Below are 23,462 nucleotides of genomic sequence, written 5' to 3' on the forward strand. Positions count from 1 at the left end.
TCAGTAGAAATGAAATCAAAATAGAATTATAAAACCTCCCTACAAATAACAGTCAAGGACAGGATGGTTTCAATGCTGAATTCTACCAAACATACAAAGAAGAACTCATACCATTCCTTCTCAAAATCTTCCAGAAGATTGAAAAGAAGGGAATACTCCCAAAGTCATTCTATGAAGCCACCATCACCCTGATACCACAAACAGGCAAAGACACTACAAGAAAAGAGAAATATAGGCCAATATCAGTGATAAGCTTGCTGCCAAAATCCTCACCAAAATAGTAGCAAATAGAATCCAACAACACATATAAAAGATTATACATCATAAACAAATGAGGTTCATCCAAGGGACACAGGGGTGGTTCAACATATGCAAATCAATCAATGTAATATATCACATCAACAAGATAAAGGGCCAAAACCACATGATCATCTCAATAGATGCAGGAAAAGCATTTGATAAAATTCAGCACCCATGTAAGATAAAAACGCTCACCAAAGTGGGCATAGAGGGAACATATCTCAACATCATAAAAGCTATATATAACAAACCTACAGCCAACATTGCACTCAACGTTGACAAAGTCAAAATCTTCCCACTAAAATCTGAGAGAAGAAAATTGTTTCACACTTTCACCACTCCTATTCAACATAGTCTTGGAAGTCCTAGCCACAGCAATCAAACAAAAGAGAGAAGGAAAAGGGATCCAAATTGGAAAGGAAAAGTTAAAAGTCTCACTATACGCAGATGACATGTTACTATATATAGAAAACCGTACAAGATCCACACAAAAACTACTAAAGCTGATCACAGAATTCAGCAAGGTAGCAAGTTACAAAATTCAGGTTCAAAAATCAGTGACATTTCTTTACGCTACCGATTCAGATAATACTATAGAGCTACAGTCAACATGACATCACTTTATTGGTACAAAAACAGACATATAGTTCAATGGAACAGAATAGAGAACCCAGAAATGAACCCACAAACATTTGGGCAATTAATCTTCAACAAAGGAGGCAAGAATATACAATGGAATAGAGACAGTCTCTTCAGCAAATGGTGTTGTGAAAGCTGGACAGCAGCATGTAAATCAATGAAGCTAGAACTCTCCCTTACACCAGGCACAAAAATAAACTCAGAATGGATCAAAGAATTGAACGTAAGACAAGATACAATAATCCATCTGGAGGAAAATATCGGCATAATGTTATCTGACATATATCTCAAAAATTTTCTCATAGAAGAAATAAAAGCAAGAAGAAACAAATGATACCTAATGAAACTTGCAGGTCTCTACACAGCAAGCAAACCAGAAGTAAAAATAAATGACAACCTACGGAATGGGAAAAAAAAATTTCAAATGACACCAACAAAGGCTTGATCTACAGATACAAGCACTCATCCAGCTGAATAAGAAAATACAAACAACCCAATCCAAAAATGGGCAGAAGACCTAACCAAGCAATTCTCCAAGGAAGACATACAGATGATCAACAGGCACATCAAAAAATGCTCAATATCACTGATTATCAGAGAAATGCAAATCAAAACTACAATGAGGTAACACCTCACAACAGTCAGAATGGCCGTCATTCAAAAATCCACAAATGACAAATGCTGGAAAGGCTGTGGTGTATAGGGAACCCTCCTACACTGCTGGTGGGAATGCAGCTTGGTGCAGCCACTGTGGAAAACAGGATGGAGATTCCTCAAAAGCCTAGGAATAGACTTACCATATGACACAGGAATCCCACTCCTGGTCATAAATCCAGAAGATACCCTACTTCAGGATGAAACCTGCATGCCAATGTTCATAGCCTGCACTATTTAGAATAGCCAAGACAAGGAAACAGCCTAAATGTCCATCAACAGATGACTGGATAAAAAAGAGGGAGTATACTTTTACAATGGAATACTACTCAGCCATAAAATCCGACAATATAATGCCATCTTCAGCGACATGGATGCCCCTGGAGATTGTTTTTCTAAGTGAAGTAAGCCAGAAAGAGAAAGAAAAATACCATATGAGATTGCTCATATGTGAAATCTAAAAACAAAATTAATTTAAAAAAAACAAGCATAAATAAAAAACAGAAATAGACTCGCAGACATAGAATACAAGGTTTTGGTTGTGAAGGTTGCAGGGGTTGGGAAGAGATACACTGGGATGCTATAATTGTAGAATAGATAAACAAGATTTTACTTTATAGTGCAGGTAAATATATAAAAGATCTTATGGCAGCTCACAGAGGAAAAAATGTGACAACAAAGATATATATTTTCATTGGAACTGACAAATTTTGCTCTACACTGGAATTTGAGACAACTTTGTAAAATGATTGTAAATCAATAAAAAAGTTTAAAAAAAGAAAAACACTATCCTAAATATTACAGGAATAAATATAAATTAGAGAGAAAAAAAACTATGACAAACTCTAGTAAAACCATGGTTTTTGGATTCTGTTTTCTTTTTAAGATAAGAAAAATCAAAATACCTCTTGCCAAGTGCATCATGAAGAGAAGAGAGACCCTCCAAAGCAATAAAGTAAGAAATAAAAGAAGAGAAACAACGATTGTTACCTCACATATACAAAAAAGGGGTCATTTTTCAACAATTTCATGCCAATAATCTGGACAAGTTAGAAGAAATAGACACATGTCTAGAAAGAGACAGAGATAAAGAGAAACAATTAATTTGAAGAAACTGATTAGTAGAAGAAAGATAAAATTTGCATTTAAAAAACGTTAAATACAAGTGCAGATTTAAACAGCTCGCATGGAGAACTGTACAAAAATACAAATCAGAACTTACACTCTTAAAACTGCTCCAAAATAGTGAGGATGAGGGAAATTCCCAAATTAATTCTATGAAGGCTTTCATCACCCTCATAGCAAAGCTAAAAAAAAGTACGGGAAAGAGAACTTCAAGCCATTATATTTGATTGATATAGATGGCAAAAATTCTACAAAATATTTTTAGCAATCTACATCCAGCAATAGATAAAATGAATCATACACCATGATCAAATTGTATTCATTGCAGTGTCACAAGGGAGGTTCAACATACACAAATCAATCAAGTTGATACAACACATTAACCAAAGAAAAAGGGAAAAAACTTTGTCATCCCAATAAACCCATAAAAGGCATTTAACAAAATTCAACATTTATTCATTAAAAGAACAACAACAACAACCACAACAACAACAACAGCAACAACAATAGAAAGCTCTTACCAAAGTAAGATACAGGAAACATATCTCAACATATCTAAAGCCATTTATTACAGACCCACAGACAACATAATATGCAAAGGTGAAAAATTGAAAGCCAAATTAAGGAATAAGACAAGAATGCCCAATCTCACCATTTCTATTAAACACAGTATGGGAAGTACTAGCAACAGCAATCGGACAAGAAAAAAAGTAATTCAAGTTGGATTGAAAGAAGTAAAACTGTTATTATTTTAGATGACATGATAATCTATATGGAGAACCCTAAAGTTTCTCCACACAAAAAAACTAAAGCTAATAAATACATTTATCAAAGTAGCATGATTGATGATTAATATGCAAAAACTTTCACATATCTTTACACTAACTATGAAATATACCATAATTTTAAAAAATCCATAAGAAATCATATCAAAAAAAAAACCTATGAATAAACCAATTTAATAAATTCTAGAAGGCTCTGATAAAAAATTTGAAGATGATGCAAAGAAAAGGAAAGAAATCTCATGGTCATACTTTAGAAGAATTAATATTGTTAAAATATACATATGATAAATTATGTCTTCAGATATAAATTGATTCAGATATAAATACATGACATTTTCCACAAAATTAAAAACAGTCCTAAGATTTACATGGAACTGCAAAAGAACCACAACTGCAAAAGAAACATTGAGGATAAAGAAGAAAGTTGGGGGCATAACCTTCCCAGATCTCAGACTATATAAAGAAAATACAGTAATCAAAACAGCACAATACTGGAAAAAAAAGAAACATCAATATCACTGGAACAGAACACAGAGGCAGAAATAAAACAGCACACCTATGGTCAATTAACCTATGACAAAGGAAACAAAAATATACAATGCCTAAAAGACAGTCTTCAGCAAGTGATGTTGAGAAAGCTACACAGCTACATGGAAATCAATGAAATTAGAACACTGCCTCACACATTACAAAAATAAACTCAAAATGTTTTAAAGATCTGAATCTAATACATGACACAATAAAACTTCTAGAAGGTAACATAGGCAAAACAAGACATAAATTGAAGCAAAATTTTCTTATATCACTCTCCAAAAACAAAAACTATGAAAGCAAAATAAACAAATAGGTCCTAATTAAACTTACAAGTGTCTACACAGCAAAATAAACAAAATGAAAAGATAAACTTCCAAATGGGAGATAATATTTGGAAACAATGAAGTCAACAAGAGGCTAATTTCTAAAATACACAAATCGTTCATACAACTCCATTTCAAAAATTTACAAACAACTCAGCCTGACAATGTGCAGAAGACAATTCTCTAAAGAAAACACACAGACGACAAATAGGAACATAAAAACATGCTCACATTGCTAATCATTATACCAAGACAAGATAAAAATAAAACAATATTTTACCTCACACAAATGATAAGGGCTGTCTTCAAAATGTCTACAAATACTAAAGGCTGGGAAGGTTGTGGAAAAAAAGGAACTCTCCTATGCTGTTCTTTGGAATGAAAATTGGTGCAACCACATTGGAAACAGTATGGGAGTACTTTTAAAAAATAAAATAGACCTATCCTTTGACCCAGCAATCCCACTCCTGGGCATATAAAACATATAAAACCCGAAGATAAAGAATCCTAGAATAAAATATAAGAAGTACACTCTGACATTGGACTTAATTTGATTCAACATATCTCTCCTCTGTCAAGGGTTACAGAAGCAAAACTAAAGAAATATGATTGTATCACTCTAAACAGATTTACACTGTAGAGGAAATGATCAATAAAATGAAGTCAACCAGCACAATGAGAGAATATATTTGCAATTGATATTTTCCAATCAAGTGTTAATATCCAAAATATATGGCAAACTCATACACCAGAGCAACAAAAAAAAAAAAAACCAAAGAATCCAATTTAAAAAAGTCCATAGGAACTGAATAGATAGCTGTGACTCAATTTTCCACAAAAAATATACAGTTGGCTAAATGACATATGAAAATATATTCTGAGTTATAAATTATTAGGAAAGTAATAAACCAAAAATGTGATAAGACCTCACACTTGTCAGAAGGCTCACATTAAAAAGAAAAGAAACAGATGTTGGTGGAGAAAAAGGAACACCGTGGGCACTGTTGATAGGATTGCAAATTATTGATTCCATTGTATATATATATCAAATTTTCTTCATCCACTTTTCTGTCAAGGGATGTTGGGTTTGTAGGCCCCTGTCTGAAGGCCCTAGAGTATAACCCATAGGCTGAACTCATAAACAAGCTGTTGGGAATGTCACATATCCAGGCTGGATTAGAAATGGCCTACTCAATGTATCCTGTATGGATGGCTGGATAGCCAATGATGGGTAAGATCCTCAGAGGAGGACAACCTAAGACAGGCACAGCTGGCTGGATAAGAGATGGCCTATTTAATGAAGTTTCATGATGAACTTTAAAACAACCCTTGATCATTTAACATCCTGTGTTTACTGCAGGAGCATGGGTACATAAATAGCTAAAGATTATTAACATTTTTATAACTTAGATGATATGTGTGTCATTGTTCATGTGATATATAAACCCTTTTTCTAAGAATCAATAAAGGGAGAACTGCTTCGCTTCCCTCCACACAGTGTGTGTATATGGTATCATGCCACTGACAGGGTTAATTTAATTTGTTGGGAGAATCAAAAAATGATGTTGTATTATATAGAAGTATCTTTCTGCACCTATTGAGATGATTATGTGATTTTTATTTCTCATTCTATTAGTGTGGCATGTCACCTTTATTGATTTGAATATTTTGAAGTATCCTTAAAACCAGGGATAAATCCATTTACTCATAATGTATGATACGTTAAATGTGTTGTTGAACTCATTTTGCTTGTTTTTTTTTTTTTTTTTTTTTTGAGAATTTTGGCACATAAATTCATCAGGGATATTGTTCTATACTTTGCATATAATGTCCTTTCTAGCTTTGTTTTGCAAATAAAACTGGCATCATAAAACCAGTTTGGAATGTTTCACCCCTTCAAATTCTTGGAAGGTTTGGGGAAGAACTGGTGAAAAATTGTCTTCAAATGTATGACAGAATTCACTAGTAAAATCATCTTGTAAATAATTTCTGTTTTGGGAGGTTTAGATTACTGATTTACTCATACACAATTTTGCTGTATTTAACTTTCTAATATTTCTTGATTCAGTATCGGAAGACACATGTTTCTGGGAATTTGTCTTTTGTTCTAGGTCATTCAAAATTTGGCTAGTGGTAATTTCTTATGATCCTATGTATCTGTGTAACATCACTGGTAATATCTTCTCTTTTATTTCTAATTTTATTTGATTCTTTTATTTCTTAGCCAAACTAAACTTTTGTCCAATTTAAGTTTAAATGAAACACATTTAGGTTTCTTTGTTTTTTATCATTTCCATTGTTTCTGTGGTTATTTGCCTTACTCTGATTCATTCAATTTTCTTCCTTATCCTTTCTTTTATCTCCTAGATTCTTGAGGTGTAAAGTTAAGTAGTGTGAATCTTTGTATTTCTTTTCTTATTAAATATTATTTATGTATTTATTTATTTGTCTATATTTCTTATTTACTTATTTATTCATTTATTTATCATTGAAGTTTTGCCATTTAAAATGTGTCAATCTGTGGTGTATAGCACAGTGTCACAGTTCATGCATATACTTGTGTTCCTATTGAAGTTTACTTCACTGTATTTAACATACAGCCCTGTGTCTTACAAATGATCTTTTGAAAATATCTATTTTTATATATAGTGGATAACATGTATAAACCTACAGCTCCCAAATATATCCTTTCTCAGCCCATTTCCGCAGGAACCATAAGAATATTTAGTAGATCTGCGAGTGTGTTTCAGTTTTATACATGAAATCATAGTGCCCTCATCCAACTTTTTTTTTTTTAAGTTTCCATATATGTCATGTCATGTGTTATTTTTCTTTCTCTTTCTGGCTTACTTCAATTAGAATGACACTTTTTGGGGACACCCATTTTACTGTAAATGTCATTGTTTTATCATTTTTTATGGCAGAATATAATTCCGTTGTGTAAATATGCCACAACTCCTGTATCTTTTCATCTGTTGATGGACAATTAGGTTGCTTAAATGTCGTGGGTGTTGTATATAGCACTTCTATGAATATTGGGTTGCAGGTGTCTTTTTGAATTAAGGTTCTCTTTGATATATACCCAGAAGTGGGATTGCTGGATTTTATGTTAAGTCTATTTTCAGTCTTTTGAGGAATCTCCATCCTGTTTTACACAATGACTGCACAAAATTACATTATTACCAACAACTAAGGACGGTTCCCTTTCTCCACAGCTTCCCCAGCATTTATTGTTTGTGGACTTTTGAATAATGGGCTTTCTGACTATTGTGAGTTGATACTACAATACAGTTTTGATTTGCATTTCTCTGATAATTAATGATAGTGAGCATTTTTTTTTCATATATCTCTTTGGCATTTGTATGTCTTTATTGGAGAATTGCTTGTTTATGGTTTCTGCCAATTTTCAGATTGTTTTTCTTATTTTTTATTATCATTAAGTTGTATGGACTGTTTATATTTTGGAAATTAAGCCTTTGCCAGTTGCATCACTTCTAAATATTTTCTTTCATCCTGTATTTTGTCATTTTGCTTTGATTTATGGCTCCCTTTGCTGTGCAAAAGCTGATAAGTTTAATTAGGTCACATTTATTAATTTTTCTCTTATATCCATTACCTGGGTAAGCTGTTCTAGGAGATAATTTCTGAGATTTATCTCAGAGTGTTTTGCCTAAGTTTTCTTCTAGGAGATTTACTGTGTCTTGCCTTACATTTAAGTCTTCAAGCCATTTTGAGTTTATTCTTGTGTATGGAGTAAAGGATTGTTCTAATTTCATTGCCCTGCATGCTGCTATCCAGTTTTTTCTATGAGTTGGTGAAGAGATGGTCTTTTCTGTGTCATATTCTTGGCTACTTTGTCAAAGGTTATTTGAGCATAGGCCTGTAGATTTATTCCTAGGCTCTCTATTCTGTTCTATTGGTCCACATGCCTGTTTCTGTTCCAATATCATGTCATTTTGTGTATCTTCTAGCTCTGCAATAGAGTATGGAGACCAGGCTGGTTATTCCTCCAGCCTCTTTCTTTTTCTTCAATATTGCTTCGGAAATTATGAATCTTTTCTGATTGTATATAAATCTTAGGATAATTTGTTCCAGTCCTAAAAAGAAATGTTTTGCATAATTTGATAGGAACTTGCATTAATTCTGTGGATTGCCTTGGGCATTATGGGCATTTTAACAATATTGTCTCTTCCTTTACAAGACCATTGTGTATCTTTTCAATTCTTCAATCTTTTTAAATTTCCTCAAAGTTTTCTAGTTTTCCATTTATAAGTCATTCACATCCTTGGTCAGATTTATTCCTAAGCATTTCATACTTTTGGGTGCATATATAAAAGAGGTTGTTACTATGCTTTGTTTTCCTGTTGATCCACTGGTAGTGTAAAGAAATGTAATTGATTTTTGTTCATTATTCTGGCTACATTGCCCAGTTCCATTATTAGACTAAGAATTTTTCTGTGAGGCTTTTACAGTTTCCTATGTATAGTGTCATGTCTGCATACCGTGACAATTTTACCTCTTCTTTTCCAGTCTGAATCCTTTTATTTCTTTTTCTTGCCTGATCATTTTGGCTTGGACTTCCAAGACTATATTGAATAGAAATTGTGAGAATGGGCAACCTTGTCTTGTCTCAGATTTTTGTGGGAAGTGTTTCAATTTTTCACCCCTGAGTATTTCGCTGGCTATATGTTTGCCATAAATACCTTTCATTATGTTGAGATTTGGTCCCTCTATGCACACTGGGATAAGAATTTTTATTGCAAATAGGTGTTGAATTTTATCAAATGCTTTTTCTGCATCTACTGAGATGATCATGTGGTTTTTGTCCTCTCTTGTGTTGATATGGTTTATCACAACTGATTGAAGAGTTCAATGAGTTAAACCATCCTTGTGTTCCTGGGATGAACCTAACTTAATCATGGTGTATGATCTTTTTTTACAAGCTGTTGGATCCTGTTTGTTAACAATTTCTTAAGGACTTTTACATCTATGATTATCAATGATATTGGCCTATAATTTACTTTTAGGGTAGTGTCTTTTTCTGGTTTTTGTATCAGGTTGATATTGTCCTTATGGTGTGAGTTTGGGAGTACTCTCTCCATATCAAACTTTTGGAAGAGTTTGAGGAAGACTGGTATGGATTTTTCTTTGTAGGTTTGGTCAGATTCCCCAGTGAATCCATTTGGTTCTGAATATTTGTTTGCAGGAATTTTTATATTTTATTGATAATTCTATTCCTTTTCTGGTGATCTGTCTGTTCAAATGGTCAATTTCTTCATGATGCAATATTGGTGGGCTGAATGTTTGCAGAAATTTCTCCATTTTTTCTAGGTTATCCAGTTTGTTTCCATACAGTTGTTCATGGTAGTCCCTTATGATAATTTGCAAATTTGTTGTACTCTTTGTAGTTTCTCCATTTTCACTTCATATATTTCTTGTGTTCTCCCTCTTTTCTTGTTTGTGATCCTGTCTAGAGATTTGTGAATTTTGTTAACAATTTCAAAAAAGGGTTTGAATTTTTTTCTATTTTTTAATCTCTATATGAATTCTTTCATCCTTGATCATTATTATTTCCCTCTTTTTGCTGACTTTTGGTTTTGTTTGCTCTTCTTTTCATGATTATTTTACATACAATGTTAGATTATTTATTTGAAATTGCTCTTGTACTTTGAGGAGTGACTTGTCACTATGAACTTACCTCTTAACTGCTTTATTTGCATTCCACAGACTTTGTGTAGTGTTTTTGTCATGTTTCTCAAGATACTTTTTAATTTCTTCTTTAACTTCATCACCCCCCTACTTGTTTTAGTATCATGTTGTTTAATCTACATGGTGCCATTTTTTTCTTCCTGGTTTTTCTGTGATTGATTTCTAGTTTCATGGTATTATATTCAGAAATGATGCTTCAAATAAATTTTATCTTCTTAAATTTGTTGATGCTTCTTCTGTGCCTGAGTACATAGTGTTTCCTAGAAAATGTTCCATGTGCAGTGGAAAAGAATTTATATTCTGTTTTGGGGAGATGTAGCATTTTGAAAATATCAACCAAGTCCTAATATTTTATTTTGTCTTTTAGTGTTTTGTTCCGTTATTAATTTTCTGTCAGAAAGACAACTCCAATGATGTTAATGGGGTGTTATAATCTCGTACAATGATTGTTTTCCTATCAGTTACTCCCTGTTTATCTATTAGTATTTGATTTATGTATTTAGGTGCTCCAATATTGAGTGCATATATCTTAAAGTGTATGATACCCTAATTTTGTATTGATCACTTAATCATTATAGCATGTCCTTGTTTATCTTCCTCTATGGCCTTTATTTTAAAGTCTATTTTGTGTGAAATCAGTACTGGTATTCCTTCTTCCTTGTCATGTCCATTTGCATGGAATATATTTTTCCATCCTATTACTTTCAATTGATGTGTGTTCCTCTCCCTAAAGTGGGTCTATTTTATGCTTCATAATGTAGGGTCTTGTTATATTATCCCATCTAACAATATAAATCTTTTGATTGAAGTACTTATTCTATTAACAGTTGTGATAATTTTTGATATATGGTTATTTCCATTTTGAACTTCATTTTCCAGTTGATTTGGCATTTCCTTTTTGTTCATTTCTTTTCTTTTCCTGGCTTGATAATTTTCTTTTATTATCTTGGTTTCTTTTTGGTTTTGTGAGTTCATTGTATCTTTTTGACTTATGTTTACCATTTTTGTAAGTATATAGTCCCATTTCTATATCTGTTTATTTTAACTAATATTAGTAGAATCTCTAACCCATTCTGCAGAGAACAGAAACAAGAAGAAAATACTTTGTATTGTCCTGTTTTCCTCTCTGACCCTTAAAAATTTTGATGTCCTGTTTTACAACGTCATCTTTATTCTGTTGTAAGTCATTGTAGCTATTGCCTTTCTAATTATTCCTTTCTCCTTTATATAGCATCCTGCTTCTTTTGTATTTAGAGTAGATCTTTCATTATTTTCTTTCTGTTGCAATGTTCTCATAGTATTTTCTTGTGTGGAAGTTATTTATCTCTCCTTCTATTCCAAGGGATAGCTTTGCATGATAAATTATCTTAAATTACAGCTTCCTTTCATGCAGTACTTTGAATATGTCTTGCCACTGCCTTCTTACTGCTGTGTTTGTGTTGGAAACATGTTTAAAATTTTATGTATATAATTATGTATATATGTAAAGAATACCTAGAAATGAAGTTAACATATAAGGTGAAAACTTATACATAAAAAAAAAGAGAACTGTGATGAATGATATTAAAACTGACCCAAAGAATTGAAAAGATCTCTTATGTTAATGATGTGAAACAATAAGTTTAAAACAACCATACTTCACAAAGCAACCTAAATATAGTGAGATTCATATCAAAATACCCATGAGAATTTTCATTTAAATAGGACAAATAATTTCAAAATTTATATGTAACCAAAAAGATCATGTTTCCAATATAATTTTGAAAAAATTATTAAGTCTAATAGTGTAAGGTTCTCTGATCTTAAACAGTACTACAAAGCTTTAGTAATTAAAGCAACATGATAATGTTTCAAAAACAGATGCTAATGAATAGAAGAAAAAGGAGTAAGCAGATATAATCCCTAACAACTATGATCAATTAACCCATGGAAAAGGAAGCAAGAGTATAAAATTATGAAAATGCATTCTCCTCAATAAGCAGTGCTGGGAAGATAGATAATGTAAAAGATAGATAAAGATATTTCCTCACATTGCATACAATCCATGAGCACAGAATATCTTTATATTTATTTTGTTTCCTTATATTTCTTGCACCTGTAACTAATAGATTTATATTTAGCTCTTTTATTTCACTTATTAAATTTATTCCTATTTTATTCTTTTTGAAATATTTGTACACACAATTGTTTTCCTAATTTCTCTTTCTGATAATGTGTTGTTAGTATATAAAAGTGCAACTTATTTTTGTATATTGATTTTCTATTCTGCAAGTTTAATACGTTTGTTCAGTATTTCTAACAGTCACTTGAGAAGACTATGGAGGTTTCTACCTATGTGAAATTATGTCATCTGTAAAAGTTTTACTGCTTTTTTACAAGTTGGATGTCTTTTATGTGATTTTCTTCACTACTTGTTCTCTCTAGGACTTCTATTAGTGTAATTTAGGACTTGTGAGAATGAGCTACTTTTTCTTGTTACTGGTCCAGAGGAAAACTTTCCTGTATGTTAACATGGAGCTTGATGTTACTCATGGTTTTTTTCTTATATGGCTTTTATTATGTTTAGTTTCATTCTACCTAGAGTGAAGTTGTAAAGCATTTTTTCATAAAAATGTTAAGTTCTGTCAATAATTTTCCTACATATACTGAGATTATTATTTTTGTATTCATTGTTTTTTAAGGGGTGGTATCACATTTCTTGATTTGCATATGTTAAATAAATTTATGAATCAGAACTAAATCCCACTAAACTATAGTTTATAATACTTATAATATGTTATGAATTCAGGTTGCTAACATTTATTTAGAATGGAATATACATATACTGAAGGAATAAATTACATTGTAGCTTTAGTGTACATTTATTTATTTAAAAATTTTATGTCTCATTTTGAATTTGGCTTATGTTTAATGGAATTTATTTCTAAATAAAGGATATAACTTATGGTAGAACTGGATTTATTACAGTTTACTGATATAGAACATAGCTATTATTTACAATTAGAGCACAAAATACTTGCTTTAAAATGTCATATTATACTAAAAATGCACTGTTTCACCTGAGAAACAAATTGCTTTCTAAAATGTATTTAGCTGGTCTTTTCCACACCAACCCACATATAATCTTAGTTCTTTGTTTATTTCTTTGTTTGCCCCTTAATGGAGGTACTGGTTATGGAACACAGGATCTTCTCCATAAGTTTATTTATCAACACCATTTTGGAACACTTAACAGGAGCCACAAGAGTGTGGATTATAAAGATGACTAGAAAATTTATTCCTTGTAGGGACTGAAAAACCTCTGAATGAAACAATGACTAAAATAAACATTTGTAAGTATACAATAAGATTTTCTCTTTTATAATATTAAAGTAGAATATTAAATTATATTTGTTTTACTTATAATGCTGAATTACAATTTAAAAAAAAATCTCCCCCTTTGGGATTTCTTAAATTTGATAGATTATTTTAATCCAATTTTATTTCATAAATATTTACCATTTATTTTTAAGATACCAAATAAACTGATATGTATTCTGCTCATTTTTTGAATATAGAGCTACTTAATGTAAAGCAGACAGATAAATATCTACTTCCATATTCAAATCAAAATATGTTTCATTTTAATTACAAATGATAATGAAATAGTTATACCATTTTTGTACAGTTTTACACAAATTTCAATTTAAATTCCAAAACTTTAAAATTTCTTTATTTATTTAGTTCATTATTTATACTCTGTTCACCAATCTGGTATAAATTTGTGTACAAAAGGAAGGAGATTGGTTTTATTCATAGACCACCAATTTAATTTATTTAAAAAGATATTGTGGGAAAAAAATTTGCAGATCACACTGTAAAAATAACATCCTATATTTTTCATTTTAACTGGATGTATGAGAAGTAAAAACTGGCTGAATGTTACACTTGGGTTGCTAGGAGACCAGTCATTTTGTGATGTCACAGCTACTCAGGTTTAGAACCACTGTGATGACATAGCAGTTTATGTGTGCAGGCCTGCCAAAGCAGCATTAGAAGCTGCAGTGCTCAAAATCAGGCAGATTAGAAAAGGAGCTGTAGAAAAATTTATTTGAGATAGCACATGTTTCTTCAGAATTTCAAGATGTGTCTCCTAAAGATGGACCAAATGGTTCAGGAAAGTCCAGTATATCTCTATTGTGTGATCAAACATTCTCTGGGGACTTGGACTTGAGGTCTATGATTGAAGAAAATGCTTTTCAGACATTGTGTGAAGAATCCTTGATAAAAAGACCATGTTACACATATCGTATCTCTGAACCAGATGAAGATAATGATTTTCATTCTCTGACATTTCCAAGGAAACTCTGGAAAATGGTTGGGAGTGACCAATTTCAATCCATCTGGTGGGATGATAATGGAACTTCCATAGTGATCAATGAAGATGTCTTTAAGAAGGAAGTTTTGGAAAGAAAGCCCCCTTTCAGAATATTTGAAACTGGAAGTATGAAAAGTTTAGTTAGACAGCTTAACCTTTATGGATTTAGTAAAGTGCGGCAGAATTTTCAAAGATCTGCTTGTCTAGCTAACTTTCTGGCAGAAGAAAAAGAAGTCTCTTTTTTAAGCAATGTATTCAGAAATTTTAGTCACCACTTCATAATTTATATATAAAATTTTATTTTGTACATCAATCTATGGTAATGTAAATGTAAAGCTAGATTTTGAAAATTGTATAAAAGTACTAAGGCTAAAATACTTTATTTTTTCAAAAAAATAAGGACAGTGCATTATGTATTCAAGATTATGTGAAACTTTGCTAGCAACTATGAATCTTATCAAAATCTAAATAAAGGTATTAAAGCTGCTTTTAAAAAGGGGCAGTCACCGTTACTGCAAATGCTAACGTTTTAATTTGATGACTATACTTTTTAAATGTGTATTTTCCAAAGAAGGAATTTCAAAAAATAGTCAGGAATGTTCATATTTTGATGATATTATCTTTGTATAGTAAGCATGAAATCTGAGGTTTTAAAGATTAGTCTTATTGTAGTCTTGTATTTTGGTTAAATTAATACTATAATCTTTCCCCTTTGTTTGTAGCTGCAGTTCTATCATAATCCAAATTTTAAACGAGGATGTCCTCAGCTTTTTGTGAGAATAAAAAGAAGAGTTGGGATTAAAAATGATTCCCTGATATCTTCATTGGCTGAAGATTTCAACAAGAAGCACTTTACAGCAGGGGGTAATGTGGATAATCATATTTCTGTTTTTGTGGTTGACACTAGAGGAGAAAGTTCATTTTTACCTTCTGCAAATTTAAACATGCCTCTAAAAAGAAAGCCCTTTACTAGACACATAATTGGTGATACAACTACCCTGATGAGAGGTGATTTTTCTCCTGCATCATCAATGTCAGTTAGACCACCAGAACAAATTGCAGTGGATCAATGTGCTATTTTAAATCAGTTGACCACTTTCCACATGCACTCACAAAGAAGCTACACTGAAGAAAATGGCCGTGTTGTGAATTTCATTACAACTAAAACTTCTTCTTCTCAGTACAGCATCTTATCTCCCATACAGAGCAATTATCTTGGACTGATGTTGGAGCCTTCTACTTTTCCAAATAGATATCACAACATATCGGCCAATGAAGGTCCTTTTTCTAAACTTCAAACAGACAGCAACCCATAGTTTCCAGTGCCAGTGATAGCTGATACATCAGCTACCATTCTTTCACGGCCAACTCAGCAGCAAACTGCAGTATATGATTGACATCCTAATTACAACTGATCTGCCAGAGGAATACCAGGTTATACAGGATAACAAAGATAATAATTGATTTTGGTACAAGTTACAAATATCTGCTATTTTCCTATTTGAATAATAAACTTATATGTGACCTGTATTTTCCTTATTTTTTTAAAATACATTTAAAAGTAAAATGGGAGAGTAAGTTCTATTTAAAGAAAAAAAGGGATTTTTGATTGATATGATCATTTGATGGAACAATATGGTAGTAAATTTGAATAATTTCTTGTAAGGAAGAAGAGAAAATGGTAGAATTTGGGAAAAGGCTAAAATATTTAGAGAGGGAAAAGTACTAAGTTGCTTCTGGTTCATCCTGGAAAGTATTAAAGATTTGTTAGAGTAGGTTGGAACAGGAGATAAATGCAGGAACTGGCCCAGGGAACATGGTATCTATTATGTCATCCCTGGAATCATAAAGGTCACATGATGTAGTCTCAGATGGCACATTCAGCATGTGGTAGAACTTGAGAAGTAATTTTATCTATGGTTTTCTTTGTGCTGTTCTCAAAGCATTGTAATTGGTGATTTCATTTCCTCCCCTGAAGTGTTTACACTATATTTTCTTGTGAACACTTTATGTTGCTTTTATGTTGCAGCCAAAGATAAGCTTACATCCTCAGGGTGGCAATCAATGACTTTCCAAATCTAATCCCACAAACACAACATAGTTTAGTCATTTCCTTATAGATCTGGCATCTGACTACCTTGGCATATCTTTATGTTTCAGTGTATCTGGAGAGACATCCAGGCAAATGCTTGTCAATCATGTTAACTCCAAACTCATATCTTTTCTTCCAGCTCATCCTTGGACTTAGGATGTCCTCATTTAACCTACTTAGACTTTCCCAGTCTCAGCACAAAAACCACCTCCTCCAGATGTTTTCTGTCTATCCCCCTTTCCTTGTCTAACTTGGGTACCAGCACAGTAAGCACAGCACATGCCACAGGATGCATTTTAGTATCTAGTGAATGAAAAATACATGTTGATTTAAGCAAAGTCTACTTTCTCAAACAACAAAATTTCACGGTTTTCAAACTATTTCATTATGGTCTTTACTCTTCACCACAAACTAGCTCTTTTCATAGCCCAAGGAATTGTCACACAAGACAGTAAGTGGAGGTAGGTACAAGAGACAAAGTATTATTTTATTCTTAATTCATGCCTCCAGAAGCCTAAAGCATTCCATTCTCATTTGCTGGATATATTCCTTTCTCTTCCTCACCATCCCACCTCAATATAACTGATTCTCATCCCCATACCAATAACTATATTGCCTTCTAATTAATTTTCTTCTTAGAATGAGAGTTTTGTCCAGAAGTGTGAGTGCCATCACAAACATTTAAGTAGGTTTATACACCCCACATAACTTGAGCCCCTTCTAACCTTCACACAGGAAGTATCTAAGAGTTAGTAGCTCCTTACTTGGGGTTGTTATACTCAGTAACCAAATTGCAATCTAAAATGTGTGAACAAGAAGGAGTTGCGGGTGGTAGAATTAAAAATTTGTCCAAATTCAAGAATACCAAATTTTGCAGATATTAGGAAATATAAAATATTCATTTAAGACTTTGTCTATTTCCCATTAATTTAAAATAAAAGGTGAAGCGTTTTCAGAACATAAAATTCCCTGAAATGTTGGAAAAATTGTAGGCAAGGTCAGGGAGCCTAAGGCTACTGCTCACAATCATACAGCCAGTGTCAGCTAATAAGACTGTAATGGCAATATTCAGTCCTGAAAATGTGTCACCAGTAGTGGAGAAAGCCTTTGATTATCTGGAAAATGGGCAAATGGACCAAGGTAAGCTCTAGCCACATCCCACCAATGTGGCCTTTACCAAGATAAGAAAAGAGCCCACTTGCAGCAGGAGAAATGTGTCTGGACAGCAGTGGTTTTTCCTACAACAGAAACATGAAGCTTTTAAGTTTGCCAGCTCAACTCTGATGGTGGTTATGTTGTTGTTTACTTTAGCAGTCTGGGGTTCAGTTGGGCTGGTTCAGCAGCTAGTTTCCAGCTCTCATATCAGTGTGTCTTACCGTGATCATCTTAACAAAGTTCTATACTGATAAGTCAAAATGTACAGTTTACTTTCAAAATTAGAAATCCTAAAGAAGAATATTGTTTGTTTGTCCATCTGTAGTTTTCTACCTGGGAAAAACTAGACTTTTGGCAAAAGTAGAAAAGTTGGGTGGTGGTTTGAAACCTATTCTCTGAGCTCTGCTCACTGAATTCTTCCCACTTAATACTACAAATATGTCTACCACTGTGTGTGTGTGTGAAGATGGATTGTTAAACAATAACTAAGTTTGTCTTAGTTGGGTCATCAGTGAAGTTTTCTTCGGCATCTGGCAGGATCTCTGTGAATTAAGAGTTTCACTGAGCCTACAATTTCTTCAGATCAGGGAGAGGTAGATTATATTTCTCCCAGTATACTAACTGTTAACTTTTCACTGAATCCCGAGTTGATGCTAGGGCAAAGCCACTGAACACTTGAATTAGACTGATGAATATACATTCTCCAGTCCCCAGAGCCCAGCACAGTACTGTGCCTCCTTTTTAAATTAAGCTTATGTCTAAGATTTTTTTCTTTTAATTCTCATTGTTGACACAACTTATCTTGGCTTTGAACACCCCTTGACTAATTTATACAGAGTGAACCACTGACTTTTTCCCGTTCACCTAGAAACTGCAATAACCTTTCTTTCCTTGGACTACCTGGAGTACAGTAAGCATAGTCATAATTTTGAAAGCAGACCTCAGTCCTAATAATGCAGAACATTTACACTTCTTTGCCCAGCACTAGAGCAAGAATGTTTGTTGTGGATCTCAGGGATTATTCTCACATCCCCCAATGCAACCATGAGAAAACACCACATTGTTATCCAAAATCAAGGCTTTGTCAGTATTGCATTCTCATTGCCAAACAGTTAAGAAATGTAGGAGTTCTGAGGTTTTACCATGCTGAGATTTTTAGCAACTCAGCACGTTCATTTCTTGTAGATGCTGTCGGGGAGATGAGGCCCTCAGTCAGAGATAGTGAACTTTATCACTCATAGGAAAAGCAGCCAGGGTTAAATTTGTATCCATTCCCTAATCTCAGATGAATACACAGATTGAAATTTTGATGCCTACAAAAGCAGTGGGCTGTTATCATGAAGAAAGTTTAAGGCATGGGAAAACACTAATTTTATTAGTACCTTTATGTATTATTTATTAGAATCACTTATTTATTAATATAGTTACCTAGGATAAATACATCATGACTCAAGGTCACTTGCTGCAAAAACAAACAGGAGAAATGACATAGAAAAAATGATCATTGCCTTTCCATTTTTCCTTCCAATTTTATTGAGATATATTTGGTATAAAACATTGTGTAAGTTTAGGTGCACAGGAAAGTGATTTGATTTACATGTATCATGCAATAAATATCATAGCAACTTTAGGGAGATTTCATTATCTCATTTAGATACAATAATTAAGATATACAATTTGGTTTTTGGTTGTGATGAAAAATCTTAAGGTCTTCTCCCTTAAAAACTTTCATATATAACATAAAGCAGTACTAATTATATTTTTGATGTTACTATTTGTACTCCGTAGAACACGTTTATTTTATGGCTGGAGGCTTGTACCTTTTGAGTGCATTAATCTAATTCTCCCTTCCCAAACCCTGCCTCCGTTAACTACAAATCTGATTTTTTTCTATAATTATGTTTGTTTGTTTTTGAAGTGTACTTTAATCTATGACAGTATGTTAGTTTTTCTTACACAACATACTCTTTGCTATCTATAATACATTTCAAACTGATCAGCAGAATAAATCTAGTTATGATAAGTTGCTATTTAAAGATATTTCATAGTTATTGACTATTCCCCATACAGTACATTTCTTGTCTCTGGCTCATTTTATTTGCAACTGAAAAATTTTCTCTCTTAAGTTTCCTCATCTATTTCTTTTGCCTCAACCTATTTCCCTCCTTCTTGTGAACAACCTGTTTCTTTCTGTATCTATAACTCCTTTTGTTTTTTGTTATGTTCATTTGTTTTAAATTCCAAATGTGAGTAAAATCATTAACATTTGTCTTTCTCTATCTGACATATTTCACTTATCATAGTACCTTCTTTTTCTACTCATTTGTTGCGAATGACAGAAATCATTCTTTGTATAGCTGAGTAATAACCCATTGTATCTTTATGTGTGTGTGTGCATCTATCTATCTATCTATCTATAAATATAGATAGATCTGTAGTTAATAGATGGGTATATATATATGTACTATAAACACATCTTTTTATCCATCATCTATTGATGAGCAATTAATTTGCTTCTATTTCGTGGCTATTGTAAATAATACTGCATTGAATACAGGGTTAAATTAATCTTTTCTGATTAGTGTTTTTATCTTCTTTGAATAAGTATGCAAATATGGAATTGTTGGATCATATATCATTTTTTATTTTTAGATAAAACTCCATAATCTTTTCCACCGTGGCAGCACAAATTTACATTCTCTCCAGCAGTGCATCAGGGTTCATTTTCTTAAATCCTCAACAATAGTTATATTTGTTATCTTTTTGATAATAGACATTCTGACAGGTCTGACATAAAATCTCATTTTGTTTTGGAATTGCATTTTTCTGATGGTTAGTGATGTTGCACGTTTTCATATGCCTGTTGGTTATCTTTCCCCCAGTGTATATTCATTTTTTGTAATGGGCTAAATGACCATAATTTTCTGATTTCATTTTTATGCACTCTGTTGTGTTCCATTTTTCTGTTTGTTCCATGCCTGTACCATATTCTTTTTATTACTGTAGCTTTGTATTCTAGTTTAAAATCAGGGACAGTGATACATCCTCTTTGTTCTTTCTCAAAATTGTTTGTGTTTTTTGTTTGTTTTTTTCTTTTCTTTTTTCTTTTTCTTTTTTTTTAGTGATTTCAACTCTTTTGTGTTTATATGTAAATTTTGGAATTATTTATTGTAAGTGTCTGAAAATACCCTTGGTATTTTTATAGGCACTGAATTTAATTTGTGTATTTTCTTGGTTAGTACTACCATTTAAACAATAATTTTTTTCCTAATCTATGAACACAGTATATCCTTTCATCAGTTTGCATTATCTTCCATTTTTTTATAAATATTTTATAATTTTCTACATACAGGTCTTTTACCTCCTTGGTTGGATACATTTCTAGATATTTTCTTTTTTGTAATGCAACTGTACATGAGACAGTTCTGTCACTTTCTCTATCTTCTAGCTTGTTAGTTGTAGAAATGCAAGATCTCTGTATATTAATTTTCTATTCTAAAATTTTACCAAATGCATTGATAAGCCCTCGTAGTTTTGTGGTGCCATCTTTAGGATTTCTGTTTAAAGTATGTCCTCTGCAAACAGATACTTTTTCTCATTTTCTTAATTAGCTATATTTTATTTGCTTTTATTTTGGATAGCTATGGCTGGAATTTCCAATACTATATTGAATATAACTGGGAAGGGTGAGCATCCTTGTCTTCTTGCTGCTCTTACAGGAGATGCTTTCAGCTTTTGATCAGTGAGTGTCATGTTAGCTGAGGTCTTGACATTTATGACCTTAACTGTGTTGAGGTATGTTTCCTCATGCCCAATTTGAGGAGAAATATAATCATAAATATATACTGATTTTGTCAAAACATTTTATGATTTTACTGAGGTGACCATAAAGTTTGTATTCTTCAGTTTGTTAGTGTGATGTATCATATTGATTTATTTGTAGGTATTGAATCACTTTGGCATCCCTGGAATAAAATGGACTTAATCATATTGTATAATCCTTTTAATGTATTGTTTGGCTTGCTAACATTTTAGTGATGATTTTTGCATCTATGCTTATCAGTAATATTTAACCTGTAACTTTTTGAGGTATTTGCTCCAGTTTTAGTAGTAGTGTGATACAGAAATCTGGGGTAGGAATCCTTCCTTTGTCTTCAAATTTTTGAAATATTCTGAGAACTATAGGTGATAGCTCTTCTCTAAATGTTTGGCAGAAGTCACCTGTGAAGCTATCTAGGCCTGGAGTTTTATTTCTTGGGAGATATTGTTTAATTACTTATTCAATTTCATTACTAATAATCTCTTCATATTTTTGATTTCTCATTCCATTCTGGAAATTATGTCTTTCTAAGAAATTGTCCATTTCTTCTAGGGTTTCCATTTTATTGACATATAATTAGTTGTATCCTCTTATGATGCTTTGTATTTCTGTGATATAAGCTGTAACTTCTAATTTATTTCTGAGCTTATTAATCTGTACTCTCTTGTTTTCTCTTGAGTTGGATTAAAGTTTATCAATTTTCTTTATCTTTCAAAAACCATTATTTAGTTTGATTAAATGTTTCTATTTTTAATCTTTATTTTATTTATTGATGTGCTGACATTCCGGCTGTCTTTCTTTCTACTAACAAGTTTGTTTAATATTTTGCTACATCATTTGGTTACAGGATTATGTTATAGGAGAGAGATGTTTCTTATTTGTATAAGTGGGATTATTTTGATATAAACATCCCTATTAATACTGCTTTTGCTATACCCCATGAACTTTGTTTTTGTTGCCATTTTTCTTTATATATTTTTTCTTTGATTTATACAGCAATCCATTGGTTGTTTAATATTGTATGATTTATCCTCCACATATTAAAATTTTTCTTAGATATTTTCTTTTAGTAAACTTGTAGTCTTATAGAATCCATGTTTCTTCTCAAAACAAGGAGACAAATAATAAAATTTATAAAAAATATAAAAGACCAAAATTTTCTAAAATTATCTTTGAAAAATGAACAAAGTTGTGGGTATTATCCTCCCTGACATTAGAACATACTACAAAGCTACAGTAATCAAAATATCAAAATATGGCACTAAAAGAGACACAGAGATTAATGGAACAAAATAAAGATTCCTAAAATAAACCCACACACATATGGTCAATTAGCCTACAATGAAGGAGGCAATGTATACAATGGAAAAAAGGCAGTCTCTTCAACAAGTAGTTCTGGGAAAAGTGGACAGTACATGTAAAAAGAAGATATAAGTGCACTTCCTTCCATAGTATCTAAACTAAGATAAAAATGGATTAATTTGCTAAATGTAAAATCTGAAACTACACAATTTGTATCCAAGAACATGAGCAGAACTGACTTTCAGGTAAATCATAGCAATATTTATTTTTGATGTGTCTCCTAATTAAAAAAAAAGAAGAAAAAAAAGGAAAACTAAGAATAACATTTTTAGTTTACTGAGGAAAAAATGTACAATGTGATAGAGATATTCTGCTTCTTCAATAAATGTGAAGTGCAAAACCTTTTGCAGAGGAAAGGAAAAATTCAACAAGACATATGACAACACACAGAATACAAGGAAAAATTTGAGAAGAGATCAACAATGTGTTAATATCCATAATATATATATAGCATATTAGACTAAATATTAAAAAACAAAGAACACAACTTGAAAATAGTGGAAGGATCTTCATGAAAACTTTTCAAAATTAGAATGGGGATGATTTTCATGCACATAAAAAGATACATAACGTTGCTATTCATTAGGAAACATAAATCAAAACCAGA

The 23,462-nt window shown here is 32.1% G+C and overlaps 1 protein-coding gene across 1 annotated transcript in view; it reads left to right on the plus strand.

The window, feature by feature from the left end:
• Positions 1-15,841, plus strand: part of LOC135320331 (heat shock transcription factor, Y-linked-like) — a 103,338-nt gene extending 87,497 nt beyond the window's left edge. Inside the window, 2 exon segments of the mRNA XM_064483431.1 lie at positions 14,169-14,677; positions 15,149-15,841. Coding sequence (XP_064339501.1) covers positions 14,169-14,677; positions 15,149-15,841 — 1,202 coding nt within the window.
• The last annotated feature ends 7,621 nt before the right edge of the window (positions 15,842-23,462 follow it).

The sequence above is a fragment of the Camelus dromedarius genome, chromosome Y (assembly GCF_036321535.1).
Source record: "Camelus dromedarius isolate mCamDro1 chromosome Y, mCamDro1.pat, whole genome shotgun sequence".
Classification (NCBI taxonomy): Eukaryota; Metazoa; Chordata; class Mammalia; order Artiodactyla; family Camelidae; genus Camelus; species Camelus dromedarius.